General features: G+C 38.4%; 1 protein-coding gene across 2 annotated transcripts in view; it reads right to left on the bottom strand.

The window, feature by feature from the left end:
• Positions 1–283: 283 nt before the first annotated feature.
• Positions 284–27,586, bottom strand: part of LOC119043150 (carbonic anhydrase 13) — a 44,119-nt gene continuing 16,816 nt past the window's right edge. Inside the window, exons 5-7 of one of the 2 annotated variants that reach the window (XM_053660802.1) lie at positions 27,019–27,081; positions 26,382–26,537; positions 284–2,468 (exon numbers count right to left, since the gene is read on the bottom strand). In XM_053660802.1, coding sequence (XP_053516777.1) covers positions 2,349–2,468; positions 26,382–26,537; positions 27,019–27,081 — 339 coding nt within the window. In that variant the 3' untranslated portion in view covers positions 284–2,348. The remainder of the gene's footprint in view (positions 2,469–26,381; positions 26,538–27,018; positions 27,082–27,586) is intronic. The other variant, XM_053660803.1, reaches the window with a different exon arrangement.

Genomic DNA, 27,586 nt, shown 5'->3' with positions numbered 1-27,586 from the left:
AAATGATACCTACTCTCTAGGGAGGAAGGTGATGACAGGCCAGTCCACCTCATGGTCAGATGTTTCATGTCATATTGGGTAAACGTGCCAGCTCACAGGACACATTCACATTTGTAGCAGCAGGTTGGCAACTCACTCTCAAATAATTCAGAACAAGAATGTTTTTTGCTCTGCTTGCAGTTTTTCTGTTTGAAATTATTTTCTAAATAAAAAGTGTAAAAATGTAATTTCATTCTGTGTCTTGCAGATACAGTCCCTGATACAGTTCAAAGTTTGTCTTGCATTCTTTATTGTGGTTGAATCCAATTTAAATTAAAATACGAATGCCTAACAAACATACATACAATATATGTTGTGGGAAACAAGAGAGAACTCTACTAGCTTTTACAGTTCTTTAATAGTCTCAGAAGATAACAACTTGAACACGTCCTGACAGCTTTAGCCTCTGAGAGAGAAATAAATTAGTAGATAATCTTCAAGGTAACATTTTTAGTCCATGAAAATCCAATTCGTACCATTGAACCAACCCAACACTGTAGCAGAAACCACAAGTTACAAAGAGGTACCTCTCACACCCAGTAATTAGAATCCCCACTCCACACAGGTACAACATCTTACCTTCTCTGAGTTTAAAACACTTCTTTCTCAGACTAGGATACTTTACAATATGTCTTTCTAAACTAAAGAAGCGCCTTCCCATTGGTATTTTTAAAACCATTAGAATAGCTGGTTACACAAGCAGATTTAATAAGTACTCCTTTAAGAAGAAACCACTTTCAAGAGAGCTTACATTTTACTTGTTACATTGACTTACGGGGCATTGATCCCAAGCAGTAAGAGAATTACCAAAGACAAAATAAAATTAGAAAAAAATAGTTGATTCATTAGATATTTACTACAACCTTAGAATTCTCTGCAAGGTCTCAAGCTGGATACTGGGGTGGGAGTTTGGGGAGGGTAAGAATCACAGTGACTAAGACGTTAGCCTCAGTCTCTAGGAGCCTGTCTTTTGCAACCACGTGCATCGTCATTACACAAGTTACTGACACCTTGTCAAGGAGACTATCAGAATATTTTCAATTACAAAGTCTACACTCAGAAGAGGGGTGTCCTAAACAAATCATCAAAATCAAGGAAACTTGGTTAAACTTCTCTCAGAAGATAACAGCATGTGGTCAAGTCTAATGGTTACTAAGTCAAGTCTGTGTGGTTACTAAGTTAATGAATAATGCCACTCCTTGTACCAGAAAGAGCATAGAGATCCCCCCACCCCATCCTCCTTCACCCAAAACAAATACAAAATATACGAGAGTAATAGGTTAAAGTGAACATCAAGAGCCACTTTGCAAAATTACTTAAAGACCAAAGGACATGATTAAGGGGAGGTGGGTTTTGCCCCAGAAATGGGTGGGTATATGGACAGCTTGTACATTTATCTAAGCCCCAGGTAAGTTTTCCCAGCCATTGACAGAAAAATGAGCTGCAGAGATGGCATGCCCTGTGGCCAAAATGCAGGGCAGAGTAAGCCATGCATCGCCATGCCTCAGCAGCTTGCACTGTGTCTGTGAGCTCCCCCTTTCAAAGGACCTCTTGCTCTGAGTCGGCCAGCACTGCATCTCATCAGTCTTTAGCCAGTTTATCATTAACATCACCAGTGAATGTGATGTATAACAATTCATTCAAGTTTAAACAGACACTTACATCCTGAAGAATTCTTCACCAAAATTGTGTGGGCTATTGCTGAGCATGCAGTAGACACAGGAGGTGGCTATATTCCACCACTGCTCCCAACAACTCTCATATTGTTCATTTTGGCAAAGGCATCATGAATCAGCAACATAATCAAAATCAAATTCTCTTTAAAATTGGAAACATTATCAACTTTTTATGAACTAGAATGATATCAAGACATTAAGCAGAATCAGTTGTTTAGGAAAAGGTGTTCCAATTCTATTATTCTGGAAATGAATTTAAGTTTTTCACAAACATCACAGAGAGACATGATTTATTTGGTCTATAAAACAAGGGAAATATTTCATACATTCTAAGGTTTGCCATGCCAGCATGTTTTCCCTCAGGTTGAAGAGGACATATTTCATGGGTTTTAACACATATAACACAGTGTTTTCTGCTTGAAGACCCAAGAGTGCAAATCTGAGACAGACAAGTCAACTCGGTTTGATTAAAGAGATCTGATTTTCTTGGCTGATAGTTCCTGAGGCTGATAGTACAATGGTACCTGCAAACTAGAATTCTAGGAAAGAACCATCAGTAGGAATTTTTGTGTCCCAATTGGTTTTGTTTTCTCTCTGCAGGCACATTTGGGGGTGGTCCACTGGCAACAGCATTTAGTGGAATGAGGCCCTCACTCGTCGGCCCTTCAGAGGCTGAGGTGGACGGTGATTGCTTAGCAAGAAGGTGGCTGCTTCGCCCTCCGTGGTGCAGAGGAGGGTGCGGAATGTGGCCAGCTGTCAGTGAGAAGAGAAGACTGTGTCAACATATAAAGTGAGCAGTGTTAGTGCAGTGACCTGCACAGAAAGCTGAGAAACATCACCTTTCATCTACCAGGAACTAAAAATATTGCAATGAAATTTTCTAAGTTATAGGTCATACCTGATAAAGCAACTCTTTTGCTAAATTCTCACCAGTGTACAAATACATATGGCTTCAAAAATTAAGTATATCAGCATTCTTTGCTTGAAGAGCAAAGTCATGAGAGGAAACATTTGGAATGTTTGAAGTGTACATATCCAGAAATCAGAGGGTGTCACCTCAAAGGCAGAAAGGGACAGTGGAATGGGGCTCAGGCTTCCTGAGCAAGGACCCAGGTCTGGTTCTGCCACAACCTATATTACCTTGGCTTCACTTTCCTCAGCATGAAGTGCAGCCTTAGATTAGGTCACCTCAGGGGGTGTCTTCAGCTCTTGGAATCACACTGAACATTTGTAAGCTCCCCAGTATCACACAGGCCCAATTTTCACAAGAACCATGTTCTCTGAAACATTTTGATTTTTAAGTATTATTTTCCTCTAACTAGAATATGTTGCTTGTTTTCAACATGTTTGTGCCTTGTAAATGACTATCTGTGGAGAAAGCCTGAGGCCTTTCAATCTCTGATAATGTTTAAGCACAATTTAAGTGGTATACACATATTTCTCACCAAAAGGGATTAATTTCTCTTATTACAAAAAGCTTACTTCCCTTACAAATTTCATACAATACCCAAGTATCAAGAAAAAAATAGAGATTACTAGTAACCACATCACAAGATGTAACCATATTATAAAGTATTTTTCTATGTATAAACAAACACACACATATTTGAGATGTTTTATTACAAAAAATTAGCTTAACAAAAATGTTCTTCTAAAACCTTATTTTTTATATACAGGGTATAAAAAAGTGAGTTTACAGCTGTGAGTATATAAAACACACAGTTTATTCTTATATTATTAATTATTCCATTATTTTCCATAAGAACTGTAAACCTACTTTTGCCCCTCCCTGTGCATATACATCTTTGCATATCAATAAATATAAATCAGTGTCACTATTCTGAATTTCTGAAAAGTTTTTATAAGCATGTTATTATAAGCATGTTTAATATGATTAGTTAGATTTAGCACAGGTCTACAGCAGTAAAATAAATATAGGGTAAATGCCTTGAGTAATTTTACTGTCTTAAAAATGTTCACCAAGCTCTGGTCAGCATGGCTCAGTTATTTAGGGATCATCACATAAAGTGAAAGACCACTGCACTGGTTCGATTCCCAGTCAAGGCACATGCTTGGGCCGCAGATTTGGTCCCCCCTCGGGCTGTGTGCAAGAGGCAGTTGATGAATATTTCTCATACTGATGTTTTTCTCCCTCCTTTTCCCTCTTTCTAAAAATAAGTAAATATTAAAAGAAATGTTCACCAAAAATATATTGCCAGTTAATACAAGTAAGTTTTTTGTGTTTGTTTTGCTGTTTTGAGTTAAAACAAATAATTAAATTACTGAGAATGAGAGCCTCCATTCTCTAAGCTTTGCTAGTTACTTAATCACTAAGTCAAGCAAATTCAGACCAGGACCCATCAGTTAGGTTCTCATAACCATCATGAACCTAAACCATTTCTCACAGAGCACTTGCCAGACTGGGAGGCAGAGGCAGGGAGGGTCCTTCATGTAAAAGGAAGCTTGTAACCACACTTTGTGGAGGTAAGTTCAGGTCATGTACAAGCAGCTGTGCATTTCCACAAGTGATATTTTGAGGTGTCCTTTAAAAGGGCATAGGTTTGGAAAGGATAATACAAGTATTTACAACTTGCTATATCATTCATGTTTCATTAGACTAAACCATTGCAGCTAAAGCCAGATGAGACAGGTTATTCTTAGAAAAGTCAAACAGCAGAGGCCACAGGGAAGACTCCCCCAGCTTAGTGCAAACCCCAGTAACCCCAGTCTGTGTGAAGCAGCCATTCCAGGTGGGAGGCTGTATAGGAATCCAGAGTTCCGAATCAGGGCACTGCCTCACCAGTCTCACAGAGCACAACCAGCCTCCCAGGGAAACTGAAGAGTCTCTCAAAATCCCCCTCTCCGCTTCTTACCCCCCTGCAAGTTCACCATGGCTCCCTACCTCTCTGATACATTAGCTTCATGGGTCTCAGGGTGGAACTTACTCTAGAACTTTCTCTGACCTGGTTGATCATTTTGGTAAGACTTCCTGAGCCTGTCTTGATGTCCCATTAAACCCCTTCAATTCCTCACTCTGAATCTGCCTCCCACTTACTTAGCCCAGTAAGGTAGGCCCTGCATCTGCCAGTCCCCACTTATATTTGCTTCTCTTAGCTCTGGTGTTGACAGATTAAAGGGACATTAGGAATTCTCCCTATTTATGCCCGAGCCATGACCTTTATTGTAAGAATGAAAATATAGGCATGCTGTCTCCCAGGGAGAATTGGCCCTTCTCCCAGAGGTACCTGTTGGTTAGTCAAGTCACACAAGGCCTTTGGTGCATAGCCACTTTTGTCTAAAACATATTTAACCACAGCCCCCAAAGTGAGACTTTGGAATCTCACCTGAGAGAAGGATGCTTTGCTTGGAACTTTCCCAGTCGGACCCCAAATGCTGTCTCTGGGATTCCCCAGTGTCTATGTTCAGGTGTTGATGATTTCCCATCTGGTGATGTATGATCTTGATTCTTGCTTTTGCTTTGCTCTTGCTTAATAAAATCTTTAGCTATTCACCTTTGGCTTAGGGTTTTTATTGTCTGCATATCCTAACCTCCAAGTTAAGTGGCCACGATCTCATACATGCCCCTTTACTGCACAGGTGTCCCCTGCCACTGCTCTGGCCTTGAAATGCATACCTTGGCTGGTCCCTAACAGTCTCATCCCTTCGGTGCCCTGGCTTCGTTCAGGCAAAAAATCTACCCCTCCGTCACTAAAGTAGACTCCTCATTCACCTAGCTCTGGGCAGGGGCCTCCCAGGTGAGCCTGAAGGCTCAGGTGGGTGTGACCTGTTTTGCTATTTTCTCTGGCTCAATACTGCAATTTTCATTTCCTTGTGTAGTAACCCCAGTAAACAGAAATACAGGGTCTGGCACAAGTAATGCCCCTCTTTTATTACAAAACCATAAGCATGTAATTCTGTAACATAACAATGTCACACTCAAGCACACCATGTGACATTTCAGGTGAAATGTTCCAATAGCTGTCCATTTCATATGAGACATGATTATGGTACCCTACTAACCATACTCAAGCAAGAGTTACTTCTGCTGGACCCTGTACTCTTTTCTAGTGCTTTCTAAATAGATTTCTGTCACTCTGGTGCTCAAATGTCTGCCAAAGTTGAATCATAATAAAAATAAGCTCTATTATGGAACATGGTAGGACAGGCACTGTGCTAAGTGCTTTACATTACATTATCTCACTTAATCTCCCAAACAACCCAGTCAATTATGTACTGTTATCCCCATTTAAAGATAAGAAACTTGAAGGATAGCAAGGAAGGTTTATAGACAAGCCATCTGGCAAACAAGCCACAGCACCTTAGTGCATCTCTAACTTTGTCTGTTCTTTCCTTTTTTTCCACCATTTTCCCCCCAATCTCTTTTTATTTACTTATTATTATGAAAACTTTCAAACATGCACACATGTAGAATAATGAAGCATAGTGAACCCATCACCAGCTTTAACAATTACCTATCCGCATGTGGCCAAGTTAACATCATCCACACTCACCCTTTCTCTCTACCTCCTGCCTGCCCAACTGAATTTTGATGTAAATTCTTAATACTATATGATTTCAGGTATAAATATCTGAAAGTATAACTCTAAAATAAGTGACATTTCTACCTCTGTAAAGGCCCCAAAACAAACTTGTTACCAAGACTTCTGAGAATCTCTACCACCCAGTTCCAACTAACCTAGATTATCTCCTGTCACTTCTATACACATTTCCCACTCTCAGCAACTTTGGTGACAAGTGGTCCCTGAACACCGAAATGAAAATATTTTGGGTGATTTTAAAAATTCATGTACCTACATCATCTCCCAGAGCTTCTGAATCAGAATTTCTGCTAAGGCCCAAGGATCAACATTCTGACAAGATTTCCTAGGTCATTCTTGCAGGCACTGAAGTTTGAGAACCTCAGGTATAGATTCACCACTTTCCCTTCCCTGGTGCTTCTTCTTGAAATTCCCCTTCTTCATGATTCCCCCCAGCCCATAGTCATCTTCTGACCAGCCCACATACCAGGTATTTCATGAAGTTTTTTTCTGATTTCTCCAATGAAAAATCATCTTCCCCCTTCTGGACTCCCCATATACCTATGTTCTCTTCTAGTATCAGGAACAGCCATGTTGCCACAGTTTTTATGCATTCCTTTTATCTGCTCTGTTAGATTATAAACTTACTGGAGGACAAGGGCTACTTTTTAATACCTCTTTGTATCTCTTGCATGAATTAGCAATTACTAAACAGTTTTAGAGTTAACTTGTACTACCTCTTAGAGTTAACTTGTACTAACTCTTGTAGTACAAGAGTTAACTTGTACTACGTAGGTATATGTAGTTTAGAAATTTAATTTCAAAGCTAATCATACAGAATTTTATATATTGAGTTAAAATTAATGTTCAAGTGAATGAATTCTTTCCTTGTTTCATAACTAGTCTAAAGATGCAGAATTAAGAAAAACATTCTTAGGTCATTAATTATCACTAATATGAAATATAAAATTTTACTATTAAAAAAGGACACTAGGAGTTTTGCTTCCAGATATGCTGGACCAAAATTCTGCAGACAACCTCCATGTAGAAAATGACTCTAATACCAGATATGGTGCAAAAGCAACTGGCTACTGGAACTGCAGCAGGAACATAAGCACAGGGACTCAGCAGTGTTCATGCTGAAGGAAAAAGTGGTGGGATCTATACAGTGAGTTCCTGTCTCTCCAGTTTATCACCAGAAACTGGGTGGAGTCTGCAATGGGGATACCTGTTTTACAAAAAATGAGCCAGAGAGTGATTTCCAACTCTATACCCACAAACCATGTAGGGCTGAACTGAGATAAGACCTGCAGCACAAGAAAAAAGACTGCAGTTCAAGCCTAGCTAAGAAAATTATGGGCTAACACCAAGGAAACAATACTCATCAGAGAAAAATAACAGAATCCAGAATCTCTATATCTTAACATTCATAATACATAGAATAAAAAATCACTCAACATAAAGAAAATGGAACACATTCTCAAAAAAAGAAAAATTAAAACTGTCCAACCCAATGAACCAAATGTGAAACTTACAGGGTATAAAATTGGCTACATGAAATTTTAAAAAGCATCTTTTTTGATGTATGAGAAATTTCAGCAGAGTAATGGGAAGTCTCAGCAGAAAACAGAAATAATAAAAGAAAGCCAAATAAAAATTTTAGAACTAAAAATATTTTAAAACAAAAAGTTCAGACTTCCGCCAAGATGAAGACATAGGTAGAAGCACTGCACCTTCTTGCACAACGAAGTTTAAAAACAACAAAGTTTTAGCAACAAAAATGCAGCCAAACCACAGAAAATTGAACTATATGGAAGTCTGACAACAACGAACCCTTCAGCCAAACCAGTAAGAGGGGCAGAGCCAGCGGCAGAGCGGGGTCAGGCAGGAAAGATCCACTGGACCAACCCAGGCATGCAACCCAGGTGTGCCAACAGCCGTGGGTGGATCCCAGGTGTGGAGAAGTAGGCTGACCTACTGAGGGCACAAGGTGGTGGATCCACTGAGGGCTGACCACAGCCACACATTCGAGGGCAGATAAACTGGTGAAGGAGCTAGCAGTGAGACAGACCATGCAGGCCCCAGTGGCGAAAGTGGCAGAGGGGACCACCATTGTCCCTCTCTGACCCCGCCCCCACATGCAACATCACAAACCAGCGACCTGGGTGGCCCTGCCCTGGTGAACATTTAAGGCTCTGCTCCTCCTACGTAACAGGCATGAACAGATCAAAACATGGCTCAAGAACAATGCAGAGCCCCAGAGCCGATAAATCTAAGCGACCAAGAGATAGCCAAACTTTCAGATGCACACTTCAAAACACTGGTGATCAGGATGCTCACAGAACTGGTTGATTATAGTCCCAAATTAGAGGAACATATAAAGGCTAAACTAATTGAAATGAATGGGAATGGACATGAAACCAATAGTAATGAAAAGGAAACTGGGACTCAAATCAATGAAGCAGATCAGAAAGAGGAAAAAAATGACCAAACAGAAAAGGATGAAGAAACAAGAATTCAAAAAAATGAGGAGAGGCTTAGGAACCTTCAGAACATCTTTAAACATTCCAACATCCAAATTACAGGGTACCAGAAGGGGAAGAGGAACAGCCACAAGTGGAAAACTTATTTGAATAAATAATAAAGGAGAACTTCCCCAATCTGGCAAAGGAAATAGACTCCCAGGAAATCCAGGAAGCTCAGAGAGTCCCAAAGAAGTTGGACCCAAGGAGGAACACACTAAGGCACATCATCATTACATTAGCCAAGATTAAAATGAAGGAGAGGATTCTAGAAGCAGCAAGAGATAAGGGGACAGTCACCTACAAAGGAGTTCCCATCAGGCTGTCAGCAGATTTCTCAAAAGAGACCTTACAGGCAAGAAAGGGATGGAAAGAAGTATTCCAAGTCATGAAATCCAAAGACCTACATCCAAGATTGATCTATCCAGCAAAGCTTTCATTTAGAATGGAAGGACAGATAAAGTGCTTCTCAGATAAGATCAAATTTAAGGAGTTCATCATCACCAAGCCCCTATTATATGAAATGTTAAAGGGACTTACCTAAGAAAAAGAAGATAAAAAACATGAACAGTGAAAGGACAGCAAACTCACAGTTATTAACAAGTATACCTAAAAAAAAAGCAAACTAAAAGGACAGCTAGATCAGGAGCAGAACCATAGAAATGGAAATCACATGGAGGGCTAGCAATAGGGGAGTGGCAGGAGAAGGGGGGAGACGGTACAGAAAAGAAGTAGCATAGATGGTAGGTAGAAAATAGATAGGGGGAGGGCAAGAATAGTATGGGAAATATAGAATCTAAAGAACTTGAGACACTTGGTCATAAACTAAAGGGGGATGGGGGAGGGGGTGTGCAGGGTGGAGGGGAATGAAGGGGGAAATAGAACTGTAATGTCATAATCGATAAAATATATTTTAAAAAGTTCACTGGATAAACTTAACAGTCATATTGATATGTCAGAAGAAAGCATATGAACTTGAATGCAGATAGATAGAAATTATCCACAGTGAAGAACAGAGATAAAAATTTTTAATAGAGCTTAAAGGATAATATTAAAAGGTTAAATATAGGTTTAATTAGAATATCAAAAGGAAAAGAAAGAGAGAATGATATACAGCATATATAAAATTTAACTCATAAATAATCAAAGACTTAAATGTAAAAGCTAAAACTATTACTTAATGTAGAAAAATAATTTGTCCCCTATAGTTAGGTAAAAACTTCTCAAACATAGTTATTTTGCACAAATATAAAAGATAAGTTGATAGAATGGATTGAATTAAAATGAAGAACTTTTTCTCTTCAAAAAAACACAGTAAAAAAAAAAAGCAATCCACAGACTGTGAAAAAACTTTTATAAAACCATGTATTGAAAAGGGGCTTTTTCAGAAAACTAAAAATAGAACTGCCTTTTGACCTAGCAATTATCACTCCTGGGATTATATCCTAAGAACCCTGAAACACCAATCCAAAAGAACCTGTGCACCCCAATGTTCATAGCAGCACAATTTACAATAGTCAAGCATTGGAAGCAACCTAAGTGCCTATCAGTAAATGAATGGATCAAAAAACTATGGTACACTTACACAATGGAATACTACACAGCAGAAAGAAAGAAGGAGCTCCTACCCTTTGCAACAGCATTCATAGAACTGGAGGGCATTATGTTAAGTAAAATAAGCCAGGCAGTGAGGGACAAATACCACATAATCTCACCTTTAACTGGAACCTAAACAAACAAGCAAGAAAAATATAACCAGAAACATTGAGATTAAGAATAATCTGACAGTAACCAGAGGGGAGGTGGGAAGGGATAATGGGGGTAAGCAGGGAAGGGTTTTCAGGAACAACTATAAAAGACACATGGACAAAACCAAGGTGGGGTGGAAGCAAGGAAGGGAGGTGGGGATGGCTAGGGTGGTGGAGGGAGAGGTGGGAGGTAAATGCAGACAACTGTAATTGAAAATAAAAATAAAAACCTAAAAAAAAAATAAATGTATAACTTTAGCACCTGTCCCCATCTGCTGAATCAAAATTTGCATATCTTCATTGAACAGGGTTTCCAAGTGACTTTTTTCCATAATGCAATTTGAGAAGTACTTCCCTACTTATCCTTTATTATAAAATTTAAATGTTATGTTGTACCATAAAGAAATAAAAATAATGAAGCACACCTTAAAGAAAGAAAAATGGTTTTTTTATCCAGATTGTACAAAGAGCTATTGCAAGTCAATAATGAGATGACACACAACCCAAGTTTAAAATGATCAAATGATTTGAACAGATGCTTCACAAGAGATTATATACATAGCCAATAAGCATATGAAAAAGTGCTCAACATGACTAGACATCAGGTCAATGCATATTAAAATCACACAGACACACTAGAATGATTAAAGTTAAAGATGAACAGTACCAAGTGCTGATGAGTATGTGAACCAACTAGAAATCTCATTAATGCTAAGGATAGAAGAAGGAACAAACCTTTAGAAGACAATATGGTGGGTCCCAAGATGGTGGAGGAGTGAATAGAGGTCACACTAACCTTCTCCCAGGACCAATCAGAAATTACAACTGTATTGTGGAGAAATCACCTGGAATAAACAACTGGACAACAGTGAGAGAGAACCCTTATTATAACCTTGGACAGACAGGAATCATTTTCAGAACTGACTATAAAAAAGTACAGTGGAGACTCAAGAAGGCTGGCTGTGTACCCACAGGCAGCAGCACTGGAAGGATACTTAAGCAGCCAGTTGGATCCCCCTGAGAAGTGTGGGATCTAAACCCTAAGCTGGGATCCCCAGTCTAGAGCACCAGAGCCCAAAAAGTATACAGATAACATCCAGTGGTAAAAAGTGGCAGAATTGTACTCTGCCAGAAATGGAAGTCTGGAGATGCAGAGACATTTAAAGGGCCAACACACAAAATTTTATTTGCAGCCATTTACCTGGGGTTCCAGCAAAAGCAGGGGCAGAGTGGGATAGAGAAGGCTGAAGAAAGCCTGGAGATGGAGGCTTTGGGGAGAGAGCTGAGAAAATAGACTCTAGGATCCCAGTGCCAAGTCATCCCTCATATGGGCAGCAGACTACTTGGTCAGGCAGAACCCCCTACCCCCCATGGCAGCAGCCTGATGGGAAGCACTAGCCCCTCCCCCAGGAGATATTTGCCCCACCCTGTGGTAGAAGCCTAACTGCTGAGTGCAGTCTGACTAGATTAACAACTGAAGGAGACAGCCACAGACAGTAGACTCCTGGATGTCTCAGACGGGGCCAACATCTGAAATCACCACAGGCAGATCCAGAAATAATAAACAGTGGTAAATACTAGATGCTACCAAGATGAAATCCACTGTGGTCTTCTCCATGATTTGTGATATTTTCTCTCCTGCATAGCTTTTTAACATTCATTTCTTGTCCTTCAAGTTTTGCATATTAAGTCACTATATTTTATACTATAGTTTATTTCAATTCATATATTTTGCCTCTCCCTTCTATTACTTCATTTCACCTTCTCCTTTCCCCTATTTTCATTTAAATTTTATTTTCTCTTTTGCTACAACATGTCTTCATTACACACTCTTATTTGTCTCCCATTCAGCCTTTCAAAACCAATTTTCTTGTCAATGGTCATCTCACATTCTTTTTCCCACTTTCAAAATGTCCACATTTTCTCTCAACCTTTAGCAATCTTTGCATATTGGTTATGGACAGGGTAGTTGTTGTTTAATTTTTTTAAATTTTATCTCTAGATCTTCACTAATTTTGCATTTCAATATCAAACTTTATTGTCCCTTTCTCCTACTCTTTTTTTTATCTCAAATTTTAATTTTTCCCTGTCTGGCCTATTTTCCTTTCTTATTTTTCTCTTTCATCCTGTCATTTTTCCTTTTCCCCCTTTTTTCTTTCTCCTTTTCATCTCAAATTTCAATTTTTCCTTGTCTTGGCCTGGTTTTCATTCCTTACTCAGTATTCCCTCTCCCTCTCTCATCTCGAAATCACTTCCCATTCCTCTAACATCTCTTAAGCTATTCTTTCTTTCTTTTTTCCCTGTTATTCCCATCCCACCTATATTAATTTTAGCTCATTTGTTGTTGATAGTGCTGTGGTAGCTCTTTCTCTCTAATAAGGCTCCTATATTTTTATTACTTATTTAATTTTTCCTTTCTTTTTTTTCTATCACTTTATATTATGTTAATATCTTTTTAAACCTAATACTATACACTCCCCTCCCCTTATTCATAACTACCTTCTTCATTTCCTTTTTTATTTACTATACAAATTTTACTTTTTCTCTTTGTATTGTTTTGATTCTCAATTCTTATTCATGCTCCTCCCTCTACCCTCTCAAAATCATTTTTCTTTTAGTAGGCCATCTCATATTCACTCTCCTTTCCTATAATAATCTTAATCTCTTTACACCCTTATTAATACTTGTTAACTTGCTGTTCATAGTGAGATTGAGGGAGGGAGTTATTTTGGTGGGTGTGGGTTTGTTTTGGGGCTTTGTGGGGTTTTTTTGGCAGTACCTGCACAAGAGCATACAAGGTGTTGTGGTGGGCAGAGTGACCCTCAGTCAATCAGCTGGAGGGAAGGATCCACCAAAGAGTGGCCCAACAATCAAAACCCAATTACATCCAGAAAGCCAACATAAATGGTATAAAAGGCATCCCAAACCATAAAGTTCAGGAGATCAAGAATACTGCACCACTGAATCACACAGGTCTCCTACCATAGAAGTTCACACCACAAATTCAGGGAGTCAAAGCAGATCAATTTAAGAAGAAGAGGCAAACAAGAAGAATCTCCCCCAAAATGGGAAGGCAAAGAAACAACTCCCAGTCCAAAAAAAAAAAGGAATTCTCAGAAACAGTGCTAAATGAAATAGAGGCAAGTCAACTATCAGATATTGAGTTCAAAACGATGGTTAAAAAAGGCTCAATAAGCTCAGTAAGAATTACCAAAAACTGCAGGGAAGCTGCAAGGAACTTATTGAGAACTACATCAGCAAGAAAAAGTAGATAGAAACTGTCAACAAATCCATGAGAAAATGAAGTATACAATTTCTGAAAGGAAGAACATAGTAGAAGGAATCAAAGGCAGGCTCGATAACACAGAATCGGATCAGTGAGCTGGAGGACAAAGTGGAAAAAAATTCCTAGAAAGATCAAGAAAAGGAAAAAAAGACACAAAAAGAATGAAGAGGGCTTAAGGGAACTTCAGGACATGAAATGTAATAATATCCACATAATAGGGATACCAGGAGAAGAAGAGGAGCAAGGGATAGAAAACTTGTTTGAAAAAGTAATGATGGAAAACTTCCCTAATTTGATGAGAGAAAAGGTCATACAAGTCCAGGAAGTATGTAGGGTCCCAGTCAGGATGAGCCCAAACAGGCCAACTCCAAGAAACATTTAATTATGATTAACTATTTAATGATAATTAAAATGGCAAAATCCAAAGACAAAGAGAAAATCTTAAAGGCAGCAAAGGAGATATGGAAAAAAAAACATATAAGGGAGCTCTGATAAAGCTAGCAGCTTACTTCTCAACAGAAACAAAAGTCAGAAGGGAGTTGAAAGAAATATTCCAAGTAATGAAAAGCAAAGGCCTGCAACCAAGAGTACACTACACAGAAAGGCTCTCAATTAAAATGGAAGGTGAAATAAGGAGTTTCCCAGACAAAAGAAGGCTAAAAGAATACCCTTCTAACAAACCGACATTTCAAGATATGCTAAAGAGACTGCTTTAAGAAATTAAAGAAAAAGAGCATGCACACATATAAGAGAGGAAACCAGATACAAAGAGGAAAAACGAATAAATACCTATCAATAAACTATAAATGTAAATGGGTTAAATGCTCCAATCAAAAGACATAGGGTAGCTGAATGGATAAGAAAACATTACCCAAACATATAGTGCCTATAAGAGACCCACCTCAGAACAAAAGACCTACACAGACTGAAAGTGAAGGGTTGGAAAAAAATATTCCAAACAAATAGACAGAAAAAAAAAGGCCAGGATAGCAATACTTATATCACACAAAACAAACCTCAAAACAAAGGCCATAAAAAGAGACCCAGAAGAACACTTCATAATACTCAAGGGAAGAATCCATAAAGAAGACATAAATATTGTAAATATATATGCACCCAACATAGGAGCACCCAAATATATAAGGAAAATCTTGGAGATGTCAAGAAAGATATTGAGAGCAACACAATTATAGTAGGGGGTTTTAATACCCCACTGTAAACAATGAATAGATCTTCCAAACAAACTATCAACAAAGATATTGAAATACTGAACAATGTCTTAGGTCATATGGACTTAACTGACATATATAGAGCCTTTCATCCCAAAGAAGCAAAATACATATTCTTTTCAAATGTAATATTTTCAAAGATAGATCACATGATAGGACACAAAACAAGCCATCCAAAATTCAAGAAAATTGAAATCATTTCAAGTGTTTTCTCGGACCACAAGGGTTTGAAATGAGAAACCAACCTCAGGGGAAAAAAACTCAAAACATTCAAACTCATGGAGACTGCATAGCATGGTATTAAAAATGAATGGGTTAATAATGAGATCAAGGAAGAAATCAAAAAGCTTCCGGAAACAAATGAAAACAACATAAGACAGTCCAAAACCTATGAGATACAGCAAAGGCAGTCCTGAGAGGGAAGTTCATAGCAATACAGGCCTACCTAAAAAATATAGAAAGATTTTAAATAAACAACTCAACCCCACATCTACAAGAAGTGGAGGAACAACAACAAACAAAGCCCAGAGCAAGTAGAAGGAATGAAATAATTGTGATTAGAACAGAATTAAATGACATAGAGAATAAAAGAACAATTCAAATGATCAATAAATCCAGGAGCTGGTTCTTTGAAAAGATTAACAAAATGGACAAGCCTTTAACCAGACTCATCAAGAAAAAAAAGAAAGTACCCAAGTAAATAAAATCAGAAATGAAAGAGGAGGGATTTCCGCCAAGATGGAAGCATAGGTGGAAGCACTGCACCTTCTCGCACAACTAAGTTTAAAAACAACAAAGTTTTAGCTACAAAAATGCAGCCAAACCACAGAAAATTGAACTACACGGAAGTCTGACAACAACGAGTCCTTCAGCCAAACCAGTAAGAGGAGCAGAGTCAGCAGCAGAGCGGGGTCAGGCAGGAAAGATCCACAGGACCAACCCGGGCACATGACCCAGGTGTGCCGGCAGCCGTGGGTGGATCCCAGGTGTGGAGAAGTAGGCTGACCTACTGAGGGCGCAAGGTGGTGGACACACTGAGGGCTGATCATGGTCACACATTCGTGCACAGATAAACTGGTAAAGGAGCTAGCAGTGAAACAGACCTTGCAGGCCCCAGATGCAGGAAGCAGCAGAGGGAACCACCATTGTACCTCTTTGACCCCGCCCCCACATACAGCATCACAAGCCAGTGACCTGGGTGGCCCCACCCTGGTGAACAACTAAGGCTCTGCTCCTCCTACGTAACAGGCACAAACAGATCAAAACATGGCTCAAGAACAATTCAGAGCCCCAGAGCTGATAAATCTAAGCAATCAAGAGATAGTCAAACTTTCAGATGCGTACTTCAAAACACTGGTGATCAGGATGCTCACAGAACTGGTTGAGTTCAGTCACAAATTAGAGGAACATATGAAGGCTAAACTAATTGAAATGGATGGGAATGGACATGAAACCAATAGTAATGAAAAGGAAACTGGGACTCAAATCAAAGGAGTAGACCAGAAGGAGGAAAAAAATGACCAAACAGAAAAGAATAAAGAAACAAGAATTCAAAAAAATGAGGAGAGGCTTAGGAATCTTCAGGACATCTTTAAATGTTCCAACATCCAAATTATAGGGGTACCAGAAGGGGAAGAAAAACAGCCATGAGTGAAAAAGTTATTTGAACAAACAATAAAAGAGAATTTCCCCAATCTGGCAAAGGAAATAGACTTCCAGGAAATCCAGGAAGCTCAGAGAGTCCCAAAGAAGTTGGACCCAAGGAGGAACACACCAAGGCACATCATAATTACATTAGCCAAGATTAAAATGAAGGAGAGAATCCTAGAAGCAGCAAGAGATAAGGGGACAGTCACCTACAAAGGAGTTCCCATCAGACTGTCAGCAGATTTCTCAAAAGAGACCTTACAGGCAAGAAGGGGCTGGAAAGAAGTATTCCAAGTCATGAAATCCAAAGACCTACATCTAAGATTGATCTATCCAGCAAAGCTTTCATTTAGAATGGAAGGACAGATAAAGTGCTTCTCAGATAAGGTCAAATTCAAGAAGTTCATCATCACCAAGCCCTTATTCTATGAAATGTTAAAGGGACTTACCTAAGAAAAAGAAGATAAAAAAGATGAACAGTGAAAGGACAGCAAACTCACAGTTATTAACAACCACACCTAAAACAAAAGCAAACTAAGAGGACAGCTAGATCAGGAGCAGAACCATAGAAATGGAAATCACATGGAGGGTTAGCAACAGGGGAGTTGGAGAAGGAGAAGGGGGGAGAAGTTACAGAAAATAAGTAGCATAGATGGTAGGTAGGAAATAGATAGGGGGAGGGCAAGAATAATATGGGAAATATAGAATCTAAAGAACTTGAGACACGTTGTCATAAACTAAAGGGGAGAATGGTGGGGGAGGGGTGTGCAGGGTGGAGGGGAATGAAGGGGGGAATAGAACAACTGTAATGGCATAATTAATAAAATATATTTAAAATAAAAATAATAAAATTCAAAAAAAAAAGAGAGAACAATCTGACAGTAACCGGAGGAGAAGGAACAAAGGGTAATGAGGGGAAGGGTTTTTAGGAGCTACTATAAAGGATACATAAATAAAATCAAGGGGGGTGGTTAGAAGTAAGGGAAGAAGGTGGGTTTGGCTGGGGTAGGAGGGATTGGTGGGAAGAAAAGGCAGACAACTGTAATTGAACAGCAATAAAATATATTTTAAAAGATTTAAAAAAAAAGAAATGAAAGAAGAGAAATTACAACTGATACCCCAGAAATACAAGGGATTGTAAGAAATTACTACAAAAAACTATATGCCAAGAAATTTGAAAATATGGGTGAAATGGACAAATTTCTGGAAACATAATCCTTCTGAACTAAATCAAGAAGCAGAAAGCCTGAAAAGACCAAGAAAAGCTAGTAAAATTGAAGCAGTAATAAAAAAAATTGTGGTACACAAAAGCCCTAGACCAAGAAATTTCACAGGAGAATTTTTCCAAACATTTAAGAAAGAGCTAACCCTGATCCTTCTCAAACTATGCCAAGAAACCCAAAAAGAGGGAAGACTTCCATACTCTTTTTAGGAGGCCACCATCATCCTGATTCTGAAACCAGACAAATACACAACAAAGAAAGAAAACTGCAGGCCAATATCACTGATGAACATAGATGCTAAAATCCTCCACAAGATATTGGCAAACTGGATCCAGCAATACAGCAAAAAGATCATACACCATAATCAAGTGGAATTCATCCCAGAGATGCAAGGATGGTACAATATTCACAATTCAATAAACGCAATTGATCACATAAACAAAAGGAAAGACAAAAATCACATGATCATATCAATAGATGGGGAAAAAGCATTTGATAAGGTATAGTACCCATATATGAAAAAAAAACCTCATCGAAGTAAAAGTAGAGGGAGCATACCTCAACATAATAAAAGCCATATAGGAGAAACCTATAAACAACATTTTACTCAATGAGCAAAACCTAAAGGTTTTCCCACTAATATCAAGACAACTGTGTCTGCTTTCACCACTTCTACTCAGCATAGTATTGGAATGCCTAGCCATAGCAAGCAGACAAGAAAAAAGAAATAAAAGGCATCCAAATTGGAAAAGAGGGAGCAAAACTGTCATTGTTTGCAGATGACATGATAGTGTACATAGAAAACCCTGCTTGACCTAATAAGTGAATTTGGCAAAACAGTGGAATACAAAGTCAATATCCAGAAATCAAGGGCATTTTTGTATACCAACAATGAAACATCAGAAACAGAAATCAGGAAAAAAATCTCATTTGATATAGCAATAAGAAAAATAAAGTATCTAGAAATAAACCTAACCAAAGAAGTATAAAAAAAGACCTGTACTCAGAAAACTACACAACTTGAAGAAAGAAATTAAGGAAGACTCAAATAAATAGAAGCATATACCATGTTCATGGATTCTAAGAATTAGCATCATCAAAATGTCCAAACAACCCAAAGCAATCTATAGATTCAAGTCAATCCCTATGAAAATACCAATGACATATTTCACGGATAAAGAGCAAACATTTCAAAAAATTGTATGCAACCATAAACAACCCCAAATAGCTACAGAAATTTTGAGAGAGAAGAACGAAGTAGGAGGGATCACAATACATGATATCAAAGTATATTACAAGGCCATGGTAATCAAAACAGTCTGGTACTGGCATAAGAACAGACACATAGATCAATAGAACAGAATGGAAAGCCCAGAAATAAATTCATGTTTCTGTGGTTAATTAATATTCAACAAAGGGATCACAAGAATAAAGCAAAGTAAAAATAGCCTCTTCAAGAAATGATGTTGGGAGATATGGACAGCTACATGCAAAAAAAATGAAACTTGATCACAAATTTATACCATACACAAAAACAAATTCGAGGTTGATAAAAGACTTAAACATAAGCCATAACACCATAAAAGTCCTAGAGAACATAGGCAGGAGACTTTCAGATATTCTACCCAGCAATATTTTCCCCAATGTGTTCCCTAGAGCAAGGGACATAAAGGAAAGAATAAACAAATGGGACCTCATCAAATCAAAAAGCTTCTGCACAGCTAAAGAAAAAATCAGCAAAATTAAAAGGGAACCAACCATATGGGAAAATATATTTGCCAGTGATACCTGAGACAAGGGTTTGATCTCCTAAATATATAAAGTACTCACATGACTCTACACCAGGAAGACAAACAATCTGATTAAAAAATGGGCAAAAGACTTAAACAGACACTTATCCAAGGAGGACATAGAGAGAGCCTAGGGGCATGTGAAAGAATGCTCAGTATCAGAAGCCATCAGAGAGATGCAAATTAAAACCACAATGAGATACCACTTCACAGCAGTCATGATGGTCATCAAAAACAAATCAAGAAACAAGTGCTGGAGAGGATGTGGATAAAAGGGAATCCCAGAGCACTGCTGGTGGGAATGCAGACTGGTGCAGCCACTGTGAAAAACAGTATGAAATTTCCTTAAAAAATCAAAGATGTAACTGCCTTTTGATCTGGCAATTCCACTGCTGGGATTATAACTTAAGAACCCTGAGACACCAGTTCAAAAGAACCTATGCACCCCAATGTTCATAGCAGCACAATTTACAATAGCCACATGTTGGAAGAATTCTAAGTGCCCATCAGTAATTGAATGGGTCAAAAAACTGTGGTACATTTACACAATGGAATTCTATGAAGTAGAAAGAAAGGAGTCCTACCCTTCTCAACATCATGGATAGAACTGTATAGCAGTATGCTAAGTGAAAAAAAGCCAGGCGGTGAAAGACAAATATTGTATAATCTCACCTATAAGTGGAACCTAATCAACAAAACAAACAAACAAGCAAAATAGAACCGGAGACTTGGAAATAAAGAACAACTTGACAGTAACCAGGGATTGCAGGAGGGGGATAACAGGGGCAAGAAGGGGAAGGGTCATCAAGGAACATGTATAAAGGACTCATGGAAAATGAAAATAGGGATGGGGAGGATTGACTGTGGAAGGTGTGGGTGGATTGGGTGGGGGAAAGTAATTGGATAAAATGGGAACTGTAATTAAACAAGAGAAAAATTTCTTTGGGAAAAAAAGAAGACAATATGTCAGTGCCTTACAACATCAAACATGAGTTTACCTAGTAATGACAGTCCTAAATATTGCCAAGACATAAAAATGTGTTCACAGAAAAGTGTGTATGGCAATTATTCCTAACATATAAATATGGATAGCTACATTCATAACATCTCCAAACTAAAAGCTACCACAATATCTATCAATCAGTAAACAGATTTTTTAAAAAAGAGTTATGGTAATATTTGTACCATAGAATATTAGTAACAAAAATAAGTAAATTGGATGAGTCTTTAAAACACTATACTAAGCAAAAGAAATCAGCACAGAAGTGTATATCTGTATGACTCTATTTGAATAAAATTCTAGTGACAGTATCTCAGTGGTGTCCCAAGGCCATGGGTGAATGGAATGCAAAGGAGTATGAGGAAACCCTCTTGGCCAGAGATGTATTCTTTACCTTGATTGTAGTGGTAGTGGTTGCTTTATTGCACAGTAATATACAATAACCACAACCATGAACTGTGCACTGAAATTCATGAATGTTGTTATATGCAAATAATATCACACAAAAAAAATTTTTTAAAAGAAACCTAGAATTAAAGTCAAGTATCTTACACATTGAATTTCAGCAGATGAATAAGCCAATGTAGATAATTTAGGATATCCCCAAAGAGACTTGGAAAGAAAAGTCAGCCTGCCAAAGAAAATGACAGATCTGTTACTCAAAGTGTCAAAAAACAGAGTACCTGTTCCCTGGCCTGGCAGTTAAATCAAGCATTTTAGTAAGTGACTCTGGGAAGAAAAATGGACTTGAATCAAGAAAAAGAAAAAGAAAAAGAAAAAGAAAAAGAAAAAGAAAAAGAAAAAGAAAAAGAAAAAGAAAAAGAAAAAGAAAAAAAGAAGAAAACCATAGAATCTGACCTTTAGGTCAACCAGTGACTTGACAAAAAAGAGCAATGGGAAAAACTGGCACCAACTTACTAGAAAGAGGATTTATGGTTGGATTAAAAAATTTAAAAAATGGCCTGGTTGGTGTGGTTCAGTGGATTGAGTGCCATCCTGCAAAGCAAAGGGTTTCTGGTTCAATTCCCAATCAGGGCACATGCCTGGGTTGTGGGCCAGGTCCCTAGTAGGGGACATGTGAGAGGCAACCACACACTGATGTTTCTTTCCCCTTCTATCTCCTTTCTTTCCCCTCTCTCTAAAAATAAATAAATGAAATCTTTTAAAAATTAAAAAATGACATTTTCCATCAACTTCAAAAACAAAGAGCTGCCATCATCAAGACTAAAAATCATGTTCTGGAAAGTACTTCTTAGGTCAGTGGCATGCACAAGAGATATATTCATTTTATTTTATATAAAAGAGCCTGGCAACTGAATAATCTTATCAACCCTCTCATGTGTTGGATTTTTAAATGTATGTTTATAACAGTTTTAGATTTCCATAATATGCAAAGTTAGTACAAAGGTTTCTCATACACCTCACACTCAATTTATTCTATTATTACAATTTTGTACTAGTATGTTACATTTTCAAAATTAATGAACCAATATTAATCTTATCCTTAACTACTAAGTACATCCTTTATTTAGATTTCCTTTGTTTGTACCTAATGTTTTTCTCTGCTCCAGGATCCCACCGGGAAATGGCATTACACTTAGTAGTTATGTCTCCTTGAGCATTTCTTTATTTTTTTAATATATTTTATTGATTATGCCATTACAGTTGTCCTATTCCCCCCTTCATTCCCCTCTACCCTGAACACCCCTCCCCCACCATTCCCTCCTTTTGTTTATGTCCATGTGTCACAAGTTCTTTAGATTCTATATTTCCCATATTATTCTTGCCCTCCCCTGTCTATTTTCTACCTACCATCTATGCTACTTATTTTCTGTAACTCCTCCCCCCTTCTCCTTCTCCAACTCCCCTGTTGCTAACCCTCCATGTGATTTCCATTTCTATGGTTCTGCTCCTGATCTAGCTGTCCTCTTAGTTTGCTTTTGTTTTAGGTGTGGTTGTTAATAACTGTGAGTTTGCTGTCCTTTCACTGTTCATCTTTTTTATCTTCTTTTTCTTAGGTAAGTCCCTTTAACATTTCATATAATAAGGGCTTGGTGATGATGTACTCCTTGAATTTGATCTGAGAAGCACTTTATCTGTCCTTCCATTCTAAATGAAAGCTTTGCTGGATAGATCAGTCTTGGATGTAGGTCTTTGGATTTCATGACTTGGAATACTTCTTTCCAGCCCCTTCTTGCCTGTAAGGTCTCTTTTGAGAAATCTGCTGACAGTCTGATGGGAACTCCTTTGTAGGTGACTGTCCCCTTATCTCTTGCTGCTTCTAGGATTCTCTCCTTCATTTTAATCTTGGCTAATGTAATTATGATGTGCCTTGGTGTGTTCCTCCTTGGGTCCAACTTCTTTGGGACTCTCTGAGCTTCCTGGATTTCCTGGGAGTCTATTTCCTTTGCCAGATTGGAAAGTTCTCTTTTATTATTTGTTCAGGTAAGTTTTCCACTTGTGGCTGTTCCTCTTCCCCTTCTGGTACCCCTATAATTTGGATGTTGGAACGTTTAAAGATGTCCTGGAGATTCCCAAGCCTCTCCTCATTTTTTTGAATTCTTGTTTCTTTATTCTTTTCTGTTTGGTCATTTTTTTTTTCCTTCTGGTTCACTCCCTTGATTTGAGTTCCAGTTTCCTTTCCATCCCTATTGGTTTCCTGTGCATTTCCTTTCATTTAAGTTAGTTTAGCCTTCATATGTTCCTCTAATTTGTGACTGAACTCAACCAGTTCTGTGAGCATCCTGATCACCAGTGTTTTGAAGTACGCATCTGATAGTTTGGCTATCTCTTGGTTGCTTAGAATTATTGGTTCTGGGGCTCTGAGCTGTTCTTGAGCCATAATGTTTTGGTATGTTTGTACCCTTTACATATGAAGGGCGGAGCCGTAGGTGTTCACTAGGGCATGGCCACCCAGGTCACTGGTTTGTGATGCTCTATGTGGGGGCGGGGTCAGAGAGGGGCAATGGCATTTGTTCTGCACCCTCTCTCTCAGATTTTGGCCCCCTCTGCTGCTTCCCACAAGCAAACTGACCCCCGTGGTACTGGCTCCTCGGTGTGTGGGCCTGTGCACCCTCCAGGACCCTGTGGGTCTCTCCAACGAACTCTCCTGGCACCTCAACCCCAAAAGTCTTTCCAATTGGTACTTTCGGGTTCTAATTCCCATAGCTGGGGCCCTAGCCTGAGCGGTCTGTCTCACTGTTCATTACTTTGCTTGGTTTATCTGCTCTGGAATGCGTGACTGTGGTCAGCCAGCCACCCTCCGCACTCAGTAGGTCCTCCCATTGCCACTGGAGCTGGGTATCCACCCACCGCCGCTAAGGCTCCTGGGTTGGCAGCCACCTTTTCCAGCATGACCCCACTCCACCGCTGACTTCGCCCCTCTTACCAGTCTGGCTGAATGATTCGTCGTTGTTGGACTTCTGTACAGTTCAATTTTCTGTGTTTTGGCTGCATTTTTGTTACTAAACTTTGTTGCCTTTAAACTTGGTTGTGGGAGGAGCCACAGTGTTCCCACCTACACCTCCATCTTGGCCAGAAGTCTCTGAGCATTTCTTTATTATGACAATTTCTCAGACTTCCCTTGTTTTCCTATGACACTGACAGTTTTGAGGCGTACTGATCAGGTATTTTGCAGAATGTTCCTTAATTGGGCTTTGTCTGATGTTTTTCTCATGATTAAGATTGAGATTGAACTTGTAAAATTTCAATCCTTTATTGTTATATTATTTCATCTTTTCCTTTATTCTTGTCTTAAAATCACTATAACATCACATTGTAATAATTTGGATTATTACTCAGATAATAATTTCAATCTAGTTACAAAAAATGTCCGAAAGTGTTTCTGCTACAGTATGTTTAAGTGAATGCTTGAAAGTGTATTATCAATCACACTAAAGCTCTAAAATTCGGCTATTTTAAATACTGTATTACACAAAAACAAATTAATAATTAACATTAATTAATTGAGCTTCAAAAAAGATACAGTAGTGAATCCACAGCCAGGCAACCATAATTTCAAGACTTGCAAAAAGTTATTCTTGATTAGATTAACTTTATGCATTTTAAGAAACAAATATATATTTTGATGTATCTCTTTCAAATCACATGTGGACTTCTAAAAAGCTATTTTCCAAGTGGCTTTAAGAAATAAAAATACCTTTGAAATATCAGAAAAAAACATGATCCCTTTACTATTACTGCCTTGATATTATAATGTTTTAACTATTACTATTTCTCTAACTCTTCAAATTTAACAATGAATTGTGAAAGTAATCACTTTGGCACATGAAGGGGATAAAATAAAATCCACTAGTAAGGCCACTGACTCAGTGATAGGTCATTATTCTCATTACACAGCTCACTTTCTTTATAATGGAATAAATTCACAAGAATTTTTGTGTCAGTCAAACTGGATTTCTGTCCACACCTTTGTAAAATTTTTAATTAAGTATGTCCCAGGTATTATTTGGCTTTTATCCTAAAGACAAAGTCAACAGAATTTACATGTGTTCCTCACACAAAGGGAAATATTCCCTCACATTCTCTTGGTAAAAATCAACTAGCTCTAGTCTTTGGGGGAAAAATAGACAGGTAGGCGGGTGGGCCAGCCCCAAACAGAAAGGCTTTATTAGCTGCAAAAATTACTATACTGTGTTCTTGCTAAGGTTTTGCACATGTAATTCAAAAAGGAAAAAAAATAAAACCTACTAAGCACAGCATCCCAGTGTACCTACCTGTCTACTACCTGTCAAGTGGGTCAGTCACAGGGTTCCTAGCCCCTGAGCAGAGCCTTTGGGCAATGGCACCCTGAGCCTGCAGACTTATCAGAAAAGTGAGTGGGGAAGTGTTTTCACAAGAAAAGCACAAGGGGCCACCCATAACCTATTAGTAAATGCTTAATGCTCCTAAGGCAGCCCCACAAAAGCTATGTCAACAAAAGGCAAAAAATCACATAGATTTCTTCTTACACTCAGTGGGCACCCACATCTGTGGCTGCTCTCACTGTCTGTTCTGAATGTGAACCCTGTAGGAGGGGCAGGTCTAGGGACTGAGGTCAAAAAGAGAATGCCACCTTTTAAGAGCAGCATCTCTCCTGATTTTTCTTTTATATCAGCTCATTTATTTCCTAGGCCAAACAAAAGGAAGCAGAAGCAAACAATGATGCCTTCAGCAAGGCACCTCACATCCACCAGTGTGCCCATGGACATGGCATCTCTGAGAGGTGGGAAAGAAATCACCAAATCTCAGAAGGTCAAAAAAGAATGGGACATAAATCTCATCTGGTGCAACCACCAGTTAATTAATGAGGGGAAAGCACAGGCTTCATTTTGTAGCAGAAATTAGAGCAGGATTTTTTAAAAAATCAGCCCAGTTTCCTCTAGGGCAGCGATTTTCAACTGGTGTGCCACAAGAATCTTTAAAACATGCAATACCTGACAACTTAGTCAGGGGCACTGACCTCTTTTCTTGTAGATTGTCAAATAATAAAATGACAGCATCCAATACAACAATAGCCATCCAGTGGGAATAAATAAAAATTACACCTATTTTTGTCAGATTGGCAAAAAATATATTTTTGGTGTATCACAGAACTTTAGTAATTAGTTTATGTGTGTCATGAGATGAGAAGGTTGAAAATCGCTCCTCTAGGGGATCAGATGATCCTGGAGAAGTGATGTACCTGTTGAGAGCTGATACTTATAGGTTGTTTTAAAACAATCCATGTGACACTCTCAAGAAGAGGTGGGACCGTAAGAGACCCAGGGTAAGTCCAGTAATCCCAGGATGGCGGAAACAGGCATAATGGGTCAAAATTCGTGAATCGAGTTTGTTTACCCTGGGGCAGAAAAGAGAATGCCACAGATTACATTAGGAAAACTTTCCAGAGACCTCAAAAACATACTTCCAATGAAATATTAACTTCACTGGAATTTATTAATTCATAGAATTACTCAGTGCTGTCTTTTATATTTTAAAAAGAGAATCTGCCTTAATCTAAAACATTTAGAGGAAGTCAGGCATTGCTTAGATTTATTTGAGAAGGACAAGATTTGTTTTCACATAAGTGGTTTTAAAATGTGTTTCAGCTAAAGGCTTATTTTGGAAAACTCCAATAACAGAAAATAATTATGCATAAATCAATTTCAGGAGGTAAATGGTGACAGATTATTTCTGCTCTATTGGTCAAGGTTGCTCCAATCTGCTTCAAAGAAGGCAGCATATATGCTATCTCAGGCCTACATTTTTAAAAAGAGGTAAGAGAATTCAGCTGAAAACAGTGAATATATTAGTCATTAGCCAACAGGAATTAATTTTACCTTTTCTTTAATGGAATCCAAAAGGTCAATAATCTTTTGCAGTTGGGGATTAAATTCACCAATCTGAAAACATGAAATTTTATAACAAGTGGTTACTGTCTCAGATCAGGTCTGAATTATTCTATTTCAGCCACTATTTTAAAATTCCTTAAAAAACAGAACAAAATAAAACAAAATGAAACTAAACTAAAGCAGCCCAGAACAGTGGTTATTTTATAATGAAACTCTCTTTTTACCTTTGGCCTTATTCTGCTTAAAGAATCTAAACCAGATAATATTACAAGGGCTTCTTGGCCAAACTATAAGTTTCACTCCCAAACTGGTAGTAACAGCTTCCTATTTCTTCAGCTGTATGAATGTTTCAGATGCAGTTGACCTTGAGAGAAATCTGGCTTAGGAAACTCCCATCATATCTGGACTATGAAACCAGGTGTGACTTTCAGACCCTCAACCCAAATGGACTATTGTGACATCAAAACATTAGAGAAAAAAACATCTCCCACATTCATCCTGAAATGACTGGAGGTCCTGAATCAAGGCTGTGTCATCCTGAGCAGAATTCATCAGA

This window comes from Artibeus jamaicensis, unplaced genomic scaffold, assembly GCF_021234435.1.
Source record: "Artibeus jamaicensis isolate MK-2021 breed Jamaican fruit bat unplaced genomic scaffold, CSHL_Jam_final scaffold_916, whole genome shotgun sequence".
Taxonomy (NCBI): Eukaryota; Metazoa; Chordata; class Mammalia; order Chiroptera; family Phyllostomidae; genus Artibeus; species Artibeus jamaicensis.
The sequence above is the reverse complement of the archived record's forward strand: the minus strand, read 5'-3'. Positions and strand labels throughout refer to the sequence as shown.